This window comes from Mesocricetus auratus, unplaced genomic scaffold (genome assembly GCF_017639785.1).
Source record: "Mesocricetus auratus isolate SY011 unplaced genomic scaffold, BCM_Maur_2.0 Super-Scaffold_100676, whole genome shotgun sequence".
Classification (NCBI taxonomy): domain Eukaryota; kingdom Metazoa; phylum Chordata; class Mammalia; order Rodentia; family Cricetidae; genus Mesocricetus; species Mesocricetus auratus.
This window is the reverse complement of record NW_024429266.1, coordinates 106,088,393-106,103,492: the sequence shown is the minus strand read 5'-3', so window position 1 is coordinate 106,103,492 and position 15,100 is coordinate 106,088,393. Positions and strand designations below refer to the sequence as shown.

Sequence of the window (15,100 nt, the reverse complement as noted above, 5' to 3'; positions counted from 1 at the left end):
CGCCAAGTACGAGCCCCGCCCGCGGATCGCCTGACTGCGATCTCCGCCTTCGCTCCACCCCCTCCACGCCCCCTCCGTATTAGTCCCGCCCCGCCCACAGCCCTCCCAGCCTCCATCTTCGCCCTTGAACCGCTCCACACTGGCCCCGCCCATTAGGTGCTAGCCCCGCCCACACTCGCGTCTTCCCAGCCGCCTCTCTTCCCGCTCAGCCTACGACTCTCTGGGACCCGCCCCTCGGCCCGACCCCTCCTGACGCCCCCGCCCACGACCCGCCTTCCGGACTGCGCGAGGGGGCGGGGCGGGGGCGGGGCCGGCTTCACCCGGAATGAAAACAAACGGCGGCCTCTGCGGCATCCGGGCATTTGGCAGGTCACGGCTGGCGCGGCGGTGGCGCAGGTGAGCCGTCTGAGTGGGGAACCGGGCCGGGCCTGGTCCTGGGCGGGGCGGTTGGGTGGACGCAGCGATGCAGGCTCGGGCGGGAGCGGGAGGAGGTGGCTGTGGCCCGAGGGTAGGGACCGATACCTGCCGTCAGCCTGAGCTACGCTGAGCGGATCCCTGCTGGGCCCATGCTCTCCCCGCCTGCCTCCCTCGCTCCTGTTTTGAGTACGAGGCCCCAATCGCGCGTTGTCTCTGAGAGGGAACAAGTGTTGGATATGCGCGAGTCTGTAGGCCATCCGGATTGACCTATTGCAGGAGTGAAAGTGAAAATTTCAACGTCAACTCCTAACGTTTCCCTTTCGGTTCTGGGCGCCGATATTCAGGACTTAGGAGTCTTCCGCTTTATGATGTGGAACACCCAGCTACATGCACAAAACCTGCAGTTCTCCAGTTAAAACGGAAAACCGAGCTCTTAGATTGTCTCTCTTTTGACCTAACACCTGTTATTCTGTTGTCTGTAACTAGAGTCTCACTCTCTTGAAGACACTGATTTAATTTATATATACATATATATGTATATGTATATGTATACACACACACACACACAGTCTCACTGTGTAGCCGGGTTGTCCTGGAATTGTCTTTGTAGACCAGGCTGGCTTCGAACTCATGGGAGATATGCCTGCTTTTGTTTCCCTAGTTTTGGTATTACAAGCGTGCAACAGTATGGCTGGCGATGGTGGTTTTTTCTTTTTTCCGAGACAGGGTTTCTCTGTATTGTTTTAGATGCTGTCCTGGAACTTGCTCTTGTAGACCAGGCTGTTCTTGAACTCACAGAGATCCACCTGCCTCTGCCTTCCGAGAGCTGGGATTAAAGGTATGCACCACCTGGCTGGTTTGATTTTTTTAAACATTCTTATGTTAAACCGGGCATAGTGGCTCACACCTTTAATCCCAGCACAGGCATTATAATCTCTGAGTTCAAGGCCAGTCTGGTCTACATAGTGAGTTCCAGGACAGCCAGAACTGAGTAGTGATACCCTGTGTGCTAGCTGGTTTTGTGTCATTTTGACACAAGCTAGAGTCATCAAGAGAGGAAGGAGCCTCAATTGAGGAAATGCCTCCATGAGATCCAGCAGTAAAGCATTTTCTCTATTAATGATAAATAGGAGAGGGCCCAGCCCATTGTGGGTGGTACCAATTCCTGGGCTGGTGATCCGGAGTTCTATATGAAAGCAGGTTGAGCAAACCAGTGAATAGCACCCCTCCATGGCCTCTGCATCAGCTCCTGCCTCCAGGTTCTAGGCCTGTTTGAGTTCCTGTCCTGACTTACTTCAATAATGAACATCGATATGGAAGTGTAAGCCAAATAAACCCTTTCTCCCCAACTTGCTTTGTGACCGTGGTGGTTCATCGAAGTAATAGAAACCCTAACTAAGACACCCTGCCTCAGAAAAAAAATGGATGTTTTGCAGACCTGGCAGCAGTGTTGAAACATAGATGAGGGTTTTGATAGCCTTTTCTCCTTTTGTCGACAGTGGACTGGTTACAGTCTGCAAAGTAAATTATCCCTGCCACCCTCCTTATGAGGTGCAGTGATCCTTTCCTCAGAATTTTTGTAGATTTCAGTTCTGTGTCTGGTGGGTTAAGTGACTGTGTTTGCAAAGCAAATGTTCCTAAGTGCTGATGTGTCTTGCTGTGAGGATCAGTTTGGGAGTGAGTAAAAAAACACACAGTGTGCACTTGCACACACACACACACACACACACACACACACACACACACTCATTGTTCATCCCATTCCCCACCCTGATGACCTGTTTCTCTCAGACAGATCTGAGCATTCTTTTAAAAGGAATAATGTTTATGTCACAACTTGATTATGTTCAGGAGGCTGTGGAGTATTAGCCCTCCATAGGGAAAAAAATAAACATTTAAGTTATATTTATCCATACATTTGTGTACTCTGAAATTCATGTTCTTTAATACGGGGTGAGTAACTTCCTCCTTTGTTTGATTTGGCAAACCTTGAAACACTTGACTACACTTCCCAGCAGCTGCCAGCTCTCAGCAGCTCACCCACCCCTTGGAATAGCTGTGCTGGGGTGAGATGCCGCCATAGCTCCCTCCTATGTAGAGAAGAGAAGTTGCATGCCAAGAGCATGCAGCAAGGGCTTGGGAGACAAAGTACAGAGTCCATTTTTGAAGGCAGATGTCCCATGCCAGTTCTGGCACTAGTTCATGTTGTGGTTTTACAAACCTAGGGCCTGGGTTTCCCAGTTGTAAAATGATCTAGCCACTGTTAGATTGAATAATAGATGTGGATGTGCTATTGTACTCTCAAAAGTGCCAGTGAAAACAAAAACAACAAACTTTGTGAGCCAGGTATGATGGCGCATGCCGGTCATCCAGGGCAGCCTGGGCTACAGAGTAAGACCTTGTCTCAAAACAAGAATAAAACAACAAAAAGAGAAATAGTGTAGTGTTGTAATTTTTAAATTTTTTTTTGAGAACTCCCATTGCCTCCACTTCCCAAGATCTTAAAGATCACCACACCTAGCTGACTCTTTAGTTTCCAGAGTTCAGCTATATAAACATTTATTATTGGTAGTTCACAGTTCAAACTAGCTTTTCTTTGTGCTTAATTACCACAATGCTTAGTCTTTGGTTTTGAGTTAAAGCAGCCAAAGTGTGAGAAAATTTACAAGCTATATATTGGGTTACTTAAAATAATATCTTTTTTTAATGTGTATGTGGTTATGCGTGTATGTATGTCTGTATTCCAGAAAAGGTCCTTCAATCCCCTGGAACTAAAGTTACAAATGGTTGTGGGTTCTGGGAACCAAACCCAGGTCCTCTGGAAGAGCAGCCAGTGCCCTAACCCTTGAGCTGTCTGGCCAGTCTCTTTCTTTGTCTTTCTGAGAATAACAACAGGGTAAGAAATGTAGTGTAGGGCACAGGCCTAGTGTGTGTAAAATCCTGGCTTGTTCGCTCCTTGGATAGAAAACAGGAGTGTAAACTACTCCTTGCTACATATTAGTAAGTTTGAAATAGACATTTTAAGCTGAGTGTAGTAACGTATGCCTTTAGTCCCAGCCTAGAGCTATTGGCTGGTGATCTTCAAATTGAGTTCCAGGACAGACAGGGCTACAACACAGAGAAACTCTTACGGGGAAAACAAAACAAAGCAAAATAAAACAAAAGGACAACAACAACAAAAGAAACATTTTATATTGGCTTACATACAATTAGATACAGTAGCTTAGGTTAAACAGACAGGCACAGAGGGGAACTCCATTAACTGTGTAGAACACCTCTGTGGATTAGGTAATATGTAAAGCATTTAAAAATGTGATGTGATTTATTGATTTACAGTTTTACTTTCAAGGATGGCGCAGAAGAAATATCTTCAAGCAAAATTGACCCAGTTTCTAAGGGAAGACAGAATTCAACTTTGGAAACCTCCATATACTGATGAAAATAAAGAAGTTGGTTTGGCCTTAAAGGTATTTTTCTTTTAATATATAAATCTTTTGCAGTGTCATAACTTCTTTAGTAAATACTATTCTGAAGTTCCCAGAAATTATAGGCACAGTTGTGAAAATTTTTAGAAGTACCAAAACCTTTAGTAATGAACAAATTTAATTTAAATTTAATTTTTAAAGATTTAATTTTTGCCGGGCTGTGGTGTCGCACGCCTTTAATCCCAGCACTTGGGAGGCAGAGGCAGGTGAATCTCTGTGAGTTCGAGACCAGTCTGGTCTACAAGAGCGAGTTCCAGGACAGCCTCCAAAACCACGGAGAAACCCTGCCTCGAAAAACCAAAAAAATAAAAAAATTTAAAAAAAAATTTTTTTGGGCACTAAAAGTAGAACCCAGAGCTTCACACATGCTAGGCAAGCTCCTTACCTACCACCAACCGGCACCCCCAGTCCTATTACTGGCATTTCATTCTTTTTTTTTTTAAGATTTATTTATTTATTACATATACAGTGTTCTGCCTACAAGCCAGAAGAGGGCACCAAATTGAATTGTAGATGGTTGTGAGCCACCATGTGGTTGCTAGGAATTGAACTCAGGATCTCTGGAAGAGCAGTCAGTGCTCTTAACCTCTGAGCCATCTCTCCAGCCCGGCATTTCATTCTTATGAGAATGTTACCTGATTCTCCAGTCATTACATTAGTCACCTTAACCATAATGAAGTAGCTGGGCAAATGAAGTTATAAAGACAAAAAGGTTATTTCAGTTCATGGTTTTGAAAGTTCCTCAAGCTTGAGTGATCCTGAAGCCTTGGAACTTTGTCAAGGGTGGCACATTATGACAAACCTCGGGGCAAAGACGGGGCTGTGCCGCCTGTCCTGTGAAGCACAGCACACGCACTCGTGCACGGCATGTAATGATTCATAATGAGAACAAATGACTGCAAACTAGCCCTGGTTAGGTTAGTGTGCTCCAACTTTTCTAAAATGCTTTACTGTGAAGTAGTGTGGAAGCCAGCAGCAACCTCAGACTCCTGCAAATCACTGATCAGAGAGGTGTGAGCCAACCTCACATCTCAGGCAGACCACCCAACCACACACCTCAGCATTCCCAGCGGTAAAGGAGACTTCTCACCTGAACCAGGAAATTGAAAAGGAAGGATGTGAACAGTTGGCTCCCATAAATCCCTTGCTGGCCTTACCCTCAGGGACCTTCCTACCACCTGCCAATAGTGCCACCCTGGGTATTGAGCCTTTCACACAGAGCCTTTGGAAGATACTCAAACCTTGGCACGTATGTGGTGTTTTTAATGCCATCTGAACTTGCTTGCTATGGTGTCTTGACTTGAGAACTAGTGAGACATAATGAAGACGCTGACCTTATCTACAGTTCCTAGCCTAATGAAGCATGGTGCCCTAGTGGCTTGGGGGAGGGAAGAAAGAAGAAGCCTTGATGAGAAGCTTGACACTTTGTGTTTCACCCTCTAGCCACAGGGGGGAGGGACTAATTGTGACTTTCATCACCAGTGGCCTGGGATTTAGTCATCAAGCCTGATAGCAGGCCTCCATTACAGATATGTAAATGAGGGGCTCTCAAGATTCCTGCTCTAAAGCCCAGGAGCTGGGACAGTAGCTCACTGTTTGAGGCAGGGACTGCTCCCAGGACCCTTGCAGGCCTCACATTGTCCCTCCAATCTCTGTTCTCTTGTAGCATTTGTGGGAAACTAGCCTCCCAGAACTTGTCCTGAGTTCTGAGTCATTGTAGCAAATTGTCAAACATGAGAACCCTGTACTTGGTAGCCAGTCAGTGAAAGTAACCTGGAGACTGCATGCTTGGCACCTGGTGCCAGACATGAGGGTGTACCCTGAGACCTGTGGAGTCGAAGCCTAGGTAGTGAGTATCAGGGGCAAGTGGAACTGTTGGCTGAGTTAATTTCAGAATTACCAGCTGTGGTAGTCAGAATGTAATTGGCCCCTATAAGCTCGTAGGGAGTGGCACCGTTGGGAGTTACCTTGTTGCAGTACATGGGAGCTTGTTGGAGGAAGTGTGTCACTGGGGGCGGGCTTTGAGGTCTGTCTGGCTTAAGCTTTGCTCAGTGTCACAGTCACTTCCTGTTGTCTTCTCATCAAGATGTAGCCGGCACCATACTGCCTGCCATGATGATAATGGACTGAACCTCTGAACTGTAAGCTGCCACCTCAGTTAAATGTTTTCCTTTGTAAGATTGCCATGGTCATTGTGACTCTTCACAGCCGGGTGGTGGTGGCACTCGCCTTTAATCCCAGCACTTGGGAGGCAGAGGCAGCCTGGTCTACAAGAGCTAGTTCCAGGATAGCCTCCAAAACCACAGAGAAAAAGAAAAAAGAAAAGAAAAGAAATCCTAGCTGAGATACCTGCTGTCAGGAGAGAAAAATATTCTTCCTAGGTAATTAGGGTATTGGTTGGCAGGTAGGTTGTTTTGGTGTTCTGTTTTGGCTTTTTGATTTGTTTGTTTTTCAAGACACAGTTTCTCTGTGTAGCCTTGGCTGTCCTGGAACTCATGCTATAGAACAGGCTAGCCTCCAACTCAGATCCACCTGCCTCTGCCTTCCAGGTGCTGGGATTACAGGCGTGAGCCACCAACACTCAACTTGTTTTGGCTTTTGAAAACAATTTTCATACAACCTGGACTGGCCTCAAACCCCTTAGGACCTTGGACTCCTGATTTTCCTTCTCTGCCTCCTGAGTGCTCAGATTGCAGGGGTGCTCTACCATGCTCAGGGGTCATTAGAATTTTTAAAAGTGATTCTTTCTACATTTATTTATTTTTGGGTGAGTCGTGTACACGGGAGTCTGGAGGACAACCTGCAGGAGTCAGTTTTCTCCTTCTCCAGGTGGACTCTGGAGATGGAAAGGTCCTCAGCCTTGGTGGCCATCCTTCGGGCTCTGAAAGTTTTTTATTTTTCAAAATTTCTGTTTTGTAGTGATAAAAATGATATGTATTTCTGGGCTCAAAATAAATAGAGCTGAGCCTATTTGTACACATTAGAAATCCCAGAACTCTGGTGGCTGAGGCAAAAGGATCACCAGTTCAAGGACACTTAGCTTGTACACAGTCATGCCTTCACCACTGGATGAAGAGATGTGTGGTTGGGTGATATGCCTAAGATGTGAGTTTGGTTCATACCTGGCTAGTGATTTTTAGGAGTCTGAGGTCACTGCTGGCTTCCACATTACTTCACGTAAACTGTTTTATATGGTGATATCTTGCTTGTACAAATAAAACCTGTCTGAAGGTCAGAGACTGGAGTTTACCACTAGCTAACCTAACCAGAGAGATCTGGAGGTCTGTACAGACACACAGGAAGTGAGATTGCTGGGCAGAAACTGGATATAAACAGGGAGAAACAGTAACTTGTTCTACCTGTGTGCTGAGACACTAAGGAGGTAAGATGTGGCTGTGGCTTGCTCCTTCTCTCTGATCTCTGAGCGTTTTCCTTTATATATGACTCTGGGTTTTTATTACATAGATCAATCTAGAACTCCATTTATAGTTTTAGAAAAGTTGGAGCACACTAACCTAACCAGGGCTAGTTTGCATTCATTTGCTCTCATTATGAATCAGTACATGCCGTGCACGAGTGTGTGTGCTGTGCTTCACAGGACAGGCAACAAGGACATTAAAATGGTTACTTCCAGGTCTGGAGAGATGATTCAGCAGTTAAGAGGCTTGCAGAGGAACACAGTTCAATCCCCAGCACCCACATCAAGAGGCTCACAACTGCCTATAATTCCAGCTCCAGGGGATTTCTTGCCCTCTTCTGGTCTGCACAGACACCTACATATGCATGGACACATACACATATGAATAGTGAAAATAGACCTTTAAAACAGCCCCTTCATCACTGGGTAGAAAGAATTTTTTTTTTTTTTTTTGGTTTTTCGAGACAGGGTTTCTCTGTGGCTTTGGAGGCTGTCCTGGAACTCGCTTGGTAGTCCAGGCTGGTCTCGAACTCACAGAGATCCGCCTGCCTCTGCCTCCCGAGTGCTGGGATTAAAGGCGTGCGCCACCAACACCCGGCAGAAAGAATTTTTTTTTTAATTTCACTGTGTATTTTATCTTAAGAGGTGACTGATTTATGTTTGGTCCATCATTGATCAAAGCATAGTTATATAGCACATGAGTAGTCTTAAATACAGAAATACAAAGAAGATAGTTTTATAAACTAGATATGGTAGACATGCCTGCAGTCTTAGCACTCAGGGTGGTAGATGTTTAGCACACAGGAGGCGGGAAGTTGAGAAGTTCAGGGTCATTCTAGGCTGACCTATCTCAAAGAATATATTTTAAAAATATAGTAAATATCATTGATATTGATATATGCTTCCCATCTTCTAGTGACTATTTTAAATGTATTATAAGTACACACACACACACCCCAAAACCAAGGGGCTAGAGAGATGGTTAAGAACACTAGCTGGTCTTCCAAAAGCACTGAATTCAATTCCCAGCAACCACATAACCATGTGATGGCTCACAACCGTCTCTTCTGGGATACATGCAGGCAGAACAGTGTATACATAATAAATAAATATTTAAAAAACCAAAGCAAAACCAAAAAAAACTGACAACCAAATAAAAAAGGTTGTTTATTCTGTCTTGATCTCACACAGTTTGAAAAATTAGAATTTTTTGTTTTAAATTTTTCCCATCCAATAACAATGAATAGTTCACTGTTTTTAAAAGTTTTTATATTTATTTTACGTGTGCATACTTTTAATGCATATATGCACCACATGTGTGATTGGTACCCTTGAAAGTCAGAAAGAGGAAGACTTTGGATTCCCTGGAACTGGAGTTACAGATGGTGGTGAACTACTATGTGGGTGTTAGGAACCAAACCCAGGTCTTCTGTAAGCAACAATTCACTTAATCACTGAGCCATCTCCAGCCTCCACAACTTAAAAAAATAGTTGTGTGTGTGAGAGAGAGAGAGAGTGTGCGCGCGTGTGTGCACATGGCACTTTATGGAGGTGAGAAGTCAGTGAGGGACTTGGCTCTCTCCATCATGTAGGCCCAGAGACTGAACTTGAGGCGTCAGGCTTGGCTGCAGGTACATCTCAATGGCCCTAGTTCACTGATCTTTAAAATATTTCCTTAATGTATTAAGGTCACAAGGGTCTCAGTCCTCCTTTCTGTCCCCTGGAATTGTCCCAGTTACTCTCACTTTGCCTTCTGAGCCTATTTTCACTATTTGTGAATGCTTTAATTTCTCCCTGAGCCCTCCCTGAGAGCCAAGGTTGAATCTCAGTTTAGTGGGGCCTCACTTGTCAGAGTCGTGTTGCTTTGGGGATTTTTTTCTCCCAGTGTTTTTCCTCTGGAACTCTGCTGAGCTGCAGTCTCTGGTTTGTCCTCCTAGGACCTTGTTAAGAAGTACTCTGACCGGCTAGAGTGCTGTGAGAATGAAGTGGAAAACATAATCGAGGAAATCCGTTGCAAAGCAATTGAGCGAGGCACAGGAAATGAACACTACCGAGCAACTGGGATCGCCACAATTGAGGTGTTTCTGCCTCCAAGACTCAGGAAAGTGAGTTACTCTGTCCAGTGCATATTGAGTGCTGTAATCAAGTTGTTGGTTTGTTGGTTTGGTTTTTTGAGACAGGGTCTTTCTGTGTGGTCCTGCTATCCTGGAACTTCATATACATACCAGGCTGACTCTGAACTCCCAGAGCCTACTTACTGTCTCTGTCTCCCAAGTACTAGGATTAGAGGTATGTGCCAAATGCCCAGTGAGCTGTTGTTTTTGTAACTCTACAAGCAGAGCGCTTAAGGAACTCTAGGTGTCGAATGGTGATGATGCAGATGTATCCAGGCACGTTTAAGGTAGGCTTGTTCTTCCAAACGTAATCCCAGAAGTGGGGCATGGTTGTGCACACTGTAATCTCAGCACCTGGAAGGCTGACGCAGGAGGATCCTGGAGTTCAAAGTTATCCTCAGCTGCATTGCGAGTTCAAGGCTCGTCCAGGATACATGGAAAACATGTCTTGAAAAACAAAAACAGTGTCCCATGAGCCAGTAAAATGGCTTAGCAAGTAAAGGCTCTTGTCATTAAGCCTAACGACGGGCGTGTTCCTCAGAGCCCAAATGTAGTAGAACTGACTCCTGCAAGTAGTCTTATGATCACAAATGCTCCATGGCGTGACAGGGCTGCATAAGTAAATGTAGTTTTAAAAATTAAGAAAAACACCCTCATGTACAGAGCTGTGTGTTAAGTTTGTACCCTTTCTAGTTTAATGATTACAGATACTGAGAAGTAGGGCTGGAGAGATGTCTCAGAGGTTAAGAACACTAGCTGTTCTTCCAGAAGACCCAGGTTCAGTTCTCAACACCCACAGTACAGCTCACAGCCATCTTTAACTCTAGTCCCAGGGTGGTCCATGCCCCCTTCTAGCTTCCTTAGGTGTTATACACACATGATGCACAGACACACATGCAGGGAAACACCTGTACATGTGAAATAAACGTGAAGGGAAATAAGTTTTAAGAAGTCAAAGCAGACAGCAGTTTTAGAGCCCTATTTAGTAGGACACCCTGCAGAAGTCCATCCTTCCTATTCTGATGGGTGGAGGGCAGTCGGCTAAGTGCTGGACAGGGCTGAACCTACCCTTGGGTAGTGTCCTGTCGCAGGGCCTCATCCTCAGACAGTGTTTGTCACTATGCTTTTATGGCAAGCACTTTGCAGTCTTCTCAGAACCAAACAATGTTGTATATTCTCAGAAGTGAAAGTGGGTATGTGGGCAGGTGAGGTGCTTGCCAAAAAGCCTGTTGATGTCATTGGGATTCCCCAGTATCCACGTAAAGGCAGGAGAGAACCGATACCACAACGCTGTCCTTTGATCTTCACAGGTATGCCATGGCACACCCATATGTCCCCTTTGCCCCATCATAACACACACACACACACACACACACACACACACACACACACACACACTTTTTTTCAAAGGCAGGAAAAAGCAGAATACGTTTATTTGTACTGGAGAGATGGTTCATGTTAGTAAAAGTACCTGCCATGCAAACATGAAGACCTAAGTTCAGATCCCTAGAATCCATATAAAAAGCCAGGTGTAAGGGTTCCTGTTACCCTACCCCTGGATGGGTAGGTATAGGCGTACAGGAATGTGGATGGATCCCTAAAGCTCATTAGCCAGTGAATCAATGAGAGACTCCATTTGGGAGGAAAAAAAAAGAAAGAAAAGAAAGGGAAGGAAGGTAATCAAGACATCTGTCATCAGCCTCTGGATTTCATACACATCACACATGCACACTCACAATAACAGGTACCACTACCACACATGAAATATAAGAATAAACTGACTGGCGAGCATTCCCAGTAGCACCACTCACGATGGCTAAGATGGAGACAGCCTAACTGCCATCAGTGGATGTGTGGATAAACACATATACCCACGCCACAGAAGACAGCTGGTGGTACAGATACACAGCACAACACTAATAGACTGTAATATGAGTAAACCTCAGAAAGGTGCAGAAAAGGCCTGATGCTATATGGTCTGCTTCAGTGAAGAGTCCAAAACAGACAACCTTGTGCACAGAAAATAAATGGTTGTAAGGCTGGGAAGAAGAGGGATGGGTATAGGGCAGGTGCTAAGTGGGGAATGTTCAGAAATTCCATTAAACATTTCCTTGTCTTAAGATTTTATTTTTATTTTTAATTATATGTGAGTATGTGTCTCTGGGTTTGTACATGTAAACAAAGTGCCCCCAGAGGCCAAGAGTAAATTAAATTTGATTCTTGGGGCTGGATTACAGTCGGTGTGAGCTGCCCAAGTAGATGTTGGGAAGTGAGCTTGGGTCCTCTGAAAAAGAAGTATATGCTCTTACCACAGAGCCACCCCTCCAGTGTCATGAACTTTGATAATAAGAGTGGCTGGTCATGTGACAAGTTCCACTGGACAGCCCTACCTATTGCACTCAAGGGACACTCAGGTCACTCTTGTCAGTCTGTGCTGGACTGTGTTCAACATGCTTCTCTTTCCAGGCAGTGATTTGTCCTTAAGTAGAAACCAGAGTTTACCTCCTCTCACAGTACCTTACAACCTCACATACAGGGTAGCAGTTCAAAGAAGTGTCACACTCAGGGACATTTTGTTTTGTCTCTTACCAACAGGACAAGAAAAGTTTATTGGAGACCCGGTTACATGTCACTGGTAGAGACCTGAGGTCTAAGTGAGTATCTGAGTTCTGTCTCCCAACAGGTCTGCCCCTCTTACCCTGGTTCATTGAATGCTCTCAAGCTGTCTTGTAAGCGAGGGAGCCAGCCCCCTATCGCTGAAGAAATGAAACCTGACAGGTGGGACAAGAAAGAGGTCATGCTGGGTTCACACTGCTAGATAAGAGGCAGCATGACTGCCTGAGTGAGACCTGCTCATGGGAGCTTCTTGGATACAGTGCAGCTTTCAGAGGGTTGCAGCTTGGGGCCCACAGAGGAAGTACCCAACTTGTACCTGAGTGAGTGACTGAGGAATGGAAGCAGGAGCCATCTTTGCACTGAGCAGAACATGTTTTATAATTCCATTCTTTTTTTAGCACTAATTGCTCGCTGTGACCTCCAGCAAAGGCCAGCCAACCCAAGTGTTCTTCAGCTGATTGTCTCATGTCTTTAGCTTCCATCAGGGATGCTGGAGAATGAGGAAGCATCACTCATTCAATACCCACAAGTAGACAGTGGTGTAGGACAGCTCTAGTTACAGGGTTCTCAGAGGATGCTGGGGGAGTATTACTCAGATGCACAGCCCTGTGGTCCTCAACTCGGAAACAAGTTTAGAAAGGGCTTGACTCACAGCTTCCAACTTTATTGAAAAGTCATGTTTACAGGTCAATGGGTGCATAGCCTGGGTGTTTCTAAGTAAAAAGATATAAAGTGGCAAAGTGGCCATCATGACCCAGGTCTTCATAGAAGGTAACAAATAACAGATTTCTTTTTTGCACCTTACACTGTGTTTGTTTTATAGAATAGCTGAAACTTTTGGATTTCAAGAAAATTATATCAAGATCGTAATAAATAAGAAACAACTTCAACTAGGTATGTCATAGCAAAGAATGTATCTGATGTATATATAAGTAGTGACTTTCCATTTTTTGTAATTTTTTTCTTGCTTTTCCTCTATTGAAAACTTCCTGGCCATGTTGCATTTATTATCCAAAGTCAATTATGTTAAAAGTTTACCATAATGAAAATGTAAAGCAGAAAAGGACATTACTATAAATATTCACAGTCCTGCTCTGGCTAGTGGGGAAGAAAGACATTTATTTCAGCCACATAGAATATCCCAGAATGGAAGTCTGTGCTGAGAGGAGGATCTGGGTTACTCAATAGTTCTCTTTATGGGAAGACAAATGACCATGAGAGAGACAGATGGACAAGGCCACGTTATTACACTACTAACAGCCAAGGAAACTGTGTGTGGGGTAGAGACCTTTCTGAATGTGAAGAGTAAATGGACCATGCAAGTCTTCTTAGTAGTGAGTCTCAGCCAGGGAAGACAATTTCACCATCCAGGGGACAGTTGACTTTGTGAGGAGACAATTTTGATTATAATTAATTGGGAGGTGGGAGCTGTACTCCTATCATTTACTGAGTCAAAATCAGTGACTGCTGAATGCAAGACAGTCCCCCATCACAAAAGCCCCATGTGACAAGCATCTTCCCAAGATGTTGAGTACTGCTGAGAATGGAGTTTGTCCCCAGAGAAATGGGAGTTACTGATAATGCAGAGTGGCACATGGGGCAGTGTGATTCACAGACCCCGGCTGCAGTCTGCAGGAGGCATGAACAGAACCAGAGATACATGATACATTATCTCTTTAGCAGCCCTGGTGGTCCACCAGGTCTCATGGATCTTCAGGGAAATCCTAAGTTTCACCTCTCTCTCTCTTTCTCTCTCTCTCTCTCTCTTTCTCTTTCTCCCTCTCACTCTCTTTCTCTTTCACTTTTCAAGACAGGATTCCTCTGTGTAGCCCTGGCTGTCCTGGGACTCAATCTGTAGATCAGGCTGGCCTTGAACTCACAGAAATCCACCCACGTCTGCCTCCCGAGTGCTGGGATTAAATGCTTATGCCACCACCGCCCAGCTGAGCACTCAGTTTGTATTTCTAGCACCCATATGGTGCTCTTAATCATCAATAGCCCCGGTTCCAGGACATCCAATGGCACATGTGTGGCATACCTATACACATGCAGGCAAAATATTCATAGACACCAAGTAAAATAAGTCTAAAAAAACTGAAAAGAATAATGTGAAGCAGCTGTTAAGGAAGACACAGATGATGACCAATGACCTTCACACCCACCTTTCACAAAAATCTAGTCAGGTGGGCTTTGTGAGTTCCAGGATAGTAGTCAGGTGACTTTCCCTCTTGCCACCTCCTTTCCCAGGTGGATCTTGATTTTTGTATTTGAATGTTGGGATGGCTGTCATTTCTGAACAAGAAACACAAGAAGAGGAACACTGCAGAGGAGTGCAAAGAATAGGAGTGCAGAAAGGACGGAGCTCTCATACAACACCCACAGCTGTTTGTACGTGACTCAGGAAGGAAACCCAAGCTGATCTCAGCTTTCAGGGTTAAAGGAAGATGTCAGTGTCCGTCTGTGTGGACATACCTTTTTCTTTTGTGTATGTGTATTTCAACATCATGTTTTTAAAACTATTTTTAAGGATTATTTATTTATGTATATGAGTGCTCTGTCCTCCTTGTAGATCTGCAGGACAGACGAGGGCATCAGGTCCATCACAGACGGTTCTGAGCCATGTGGGTGCTGGGAATTGAACTCAGGACCTCTGGAAGAGCAGCTGTTGCTTTTAACCACTGAGCCACCTGTCTGCCCTCAACATCATTTTTACTAGGTTTGTCTGTAGTGTTTGGTTAACCTATTCACTGGACTGGTTCTTCCCTCTTGTTCTGTTTTGTGGGTTTCTTCTGTTCTTGCCTTTATTTCTACTCATTGCAAGAGGAAACTGCATCCTAGAAAAGCAGAAGCTGAGTTAGGTCCATGGGGTGGAAGTCAGGCACCTATGGCCTCTGCTTCACCATAACCAGAGCTGGTCTCACTGTTGACACTGCACTGTGACTTCTTGAGCTAGTTATTTCTCAACTAGAGGCCAGAAAAGTTTGTATATTGGCTACACTTTGGTTTTCCTTTTATGCTGCCTGGCATAGTGCTATCAAGTTATTTACTCA

General features: G+C 44.8%; 1 protein-coding gene across 2 annotated transcripts in view; it reads left to right on the top strand.

Annotated features, from left to right (window-relative positions):
• The first annotated feature begins 283 nt into the window (after positions 1-283).
• Nub1 (negative regulator of ubiquitin like proteins 1) overlaps positions 284-15,100 on the top strand; it is a 30,767-nt gene continuing 15,950 nt past the window's right edge. For both annotated transcript variants that reach the window (XM_005087231.4, XM_013126120.3), the window contains exons 1-5: positions 284-396; positions 3,767-3,884; positions 9,258-9,425; positions 12,030-12,088; positions 12,874-12,944. In XM_005087231.4, the coding sequence (XP_005087288.2) occupies positions 326-396; positions 3,767-3,884; positions 9,258-9,425; positions 12,030-12,088; positions 12,874-12,944 (487 nt within the window). In that variant the 5' untranslated portion in view covers positions 284-325. The remainder of the gene's footprint in view (positions 397-3,766; positions 3,885-9,257; positions 9,426-12,029; positions 12,089-12,873; positions 12,945-15,100) is intronic.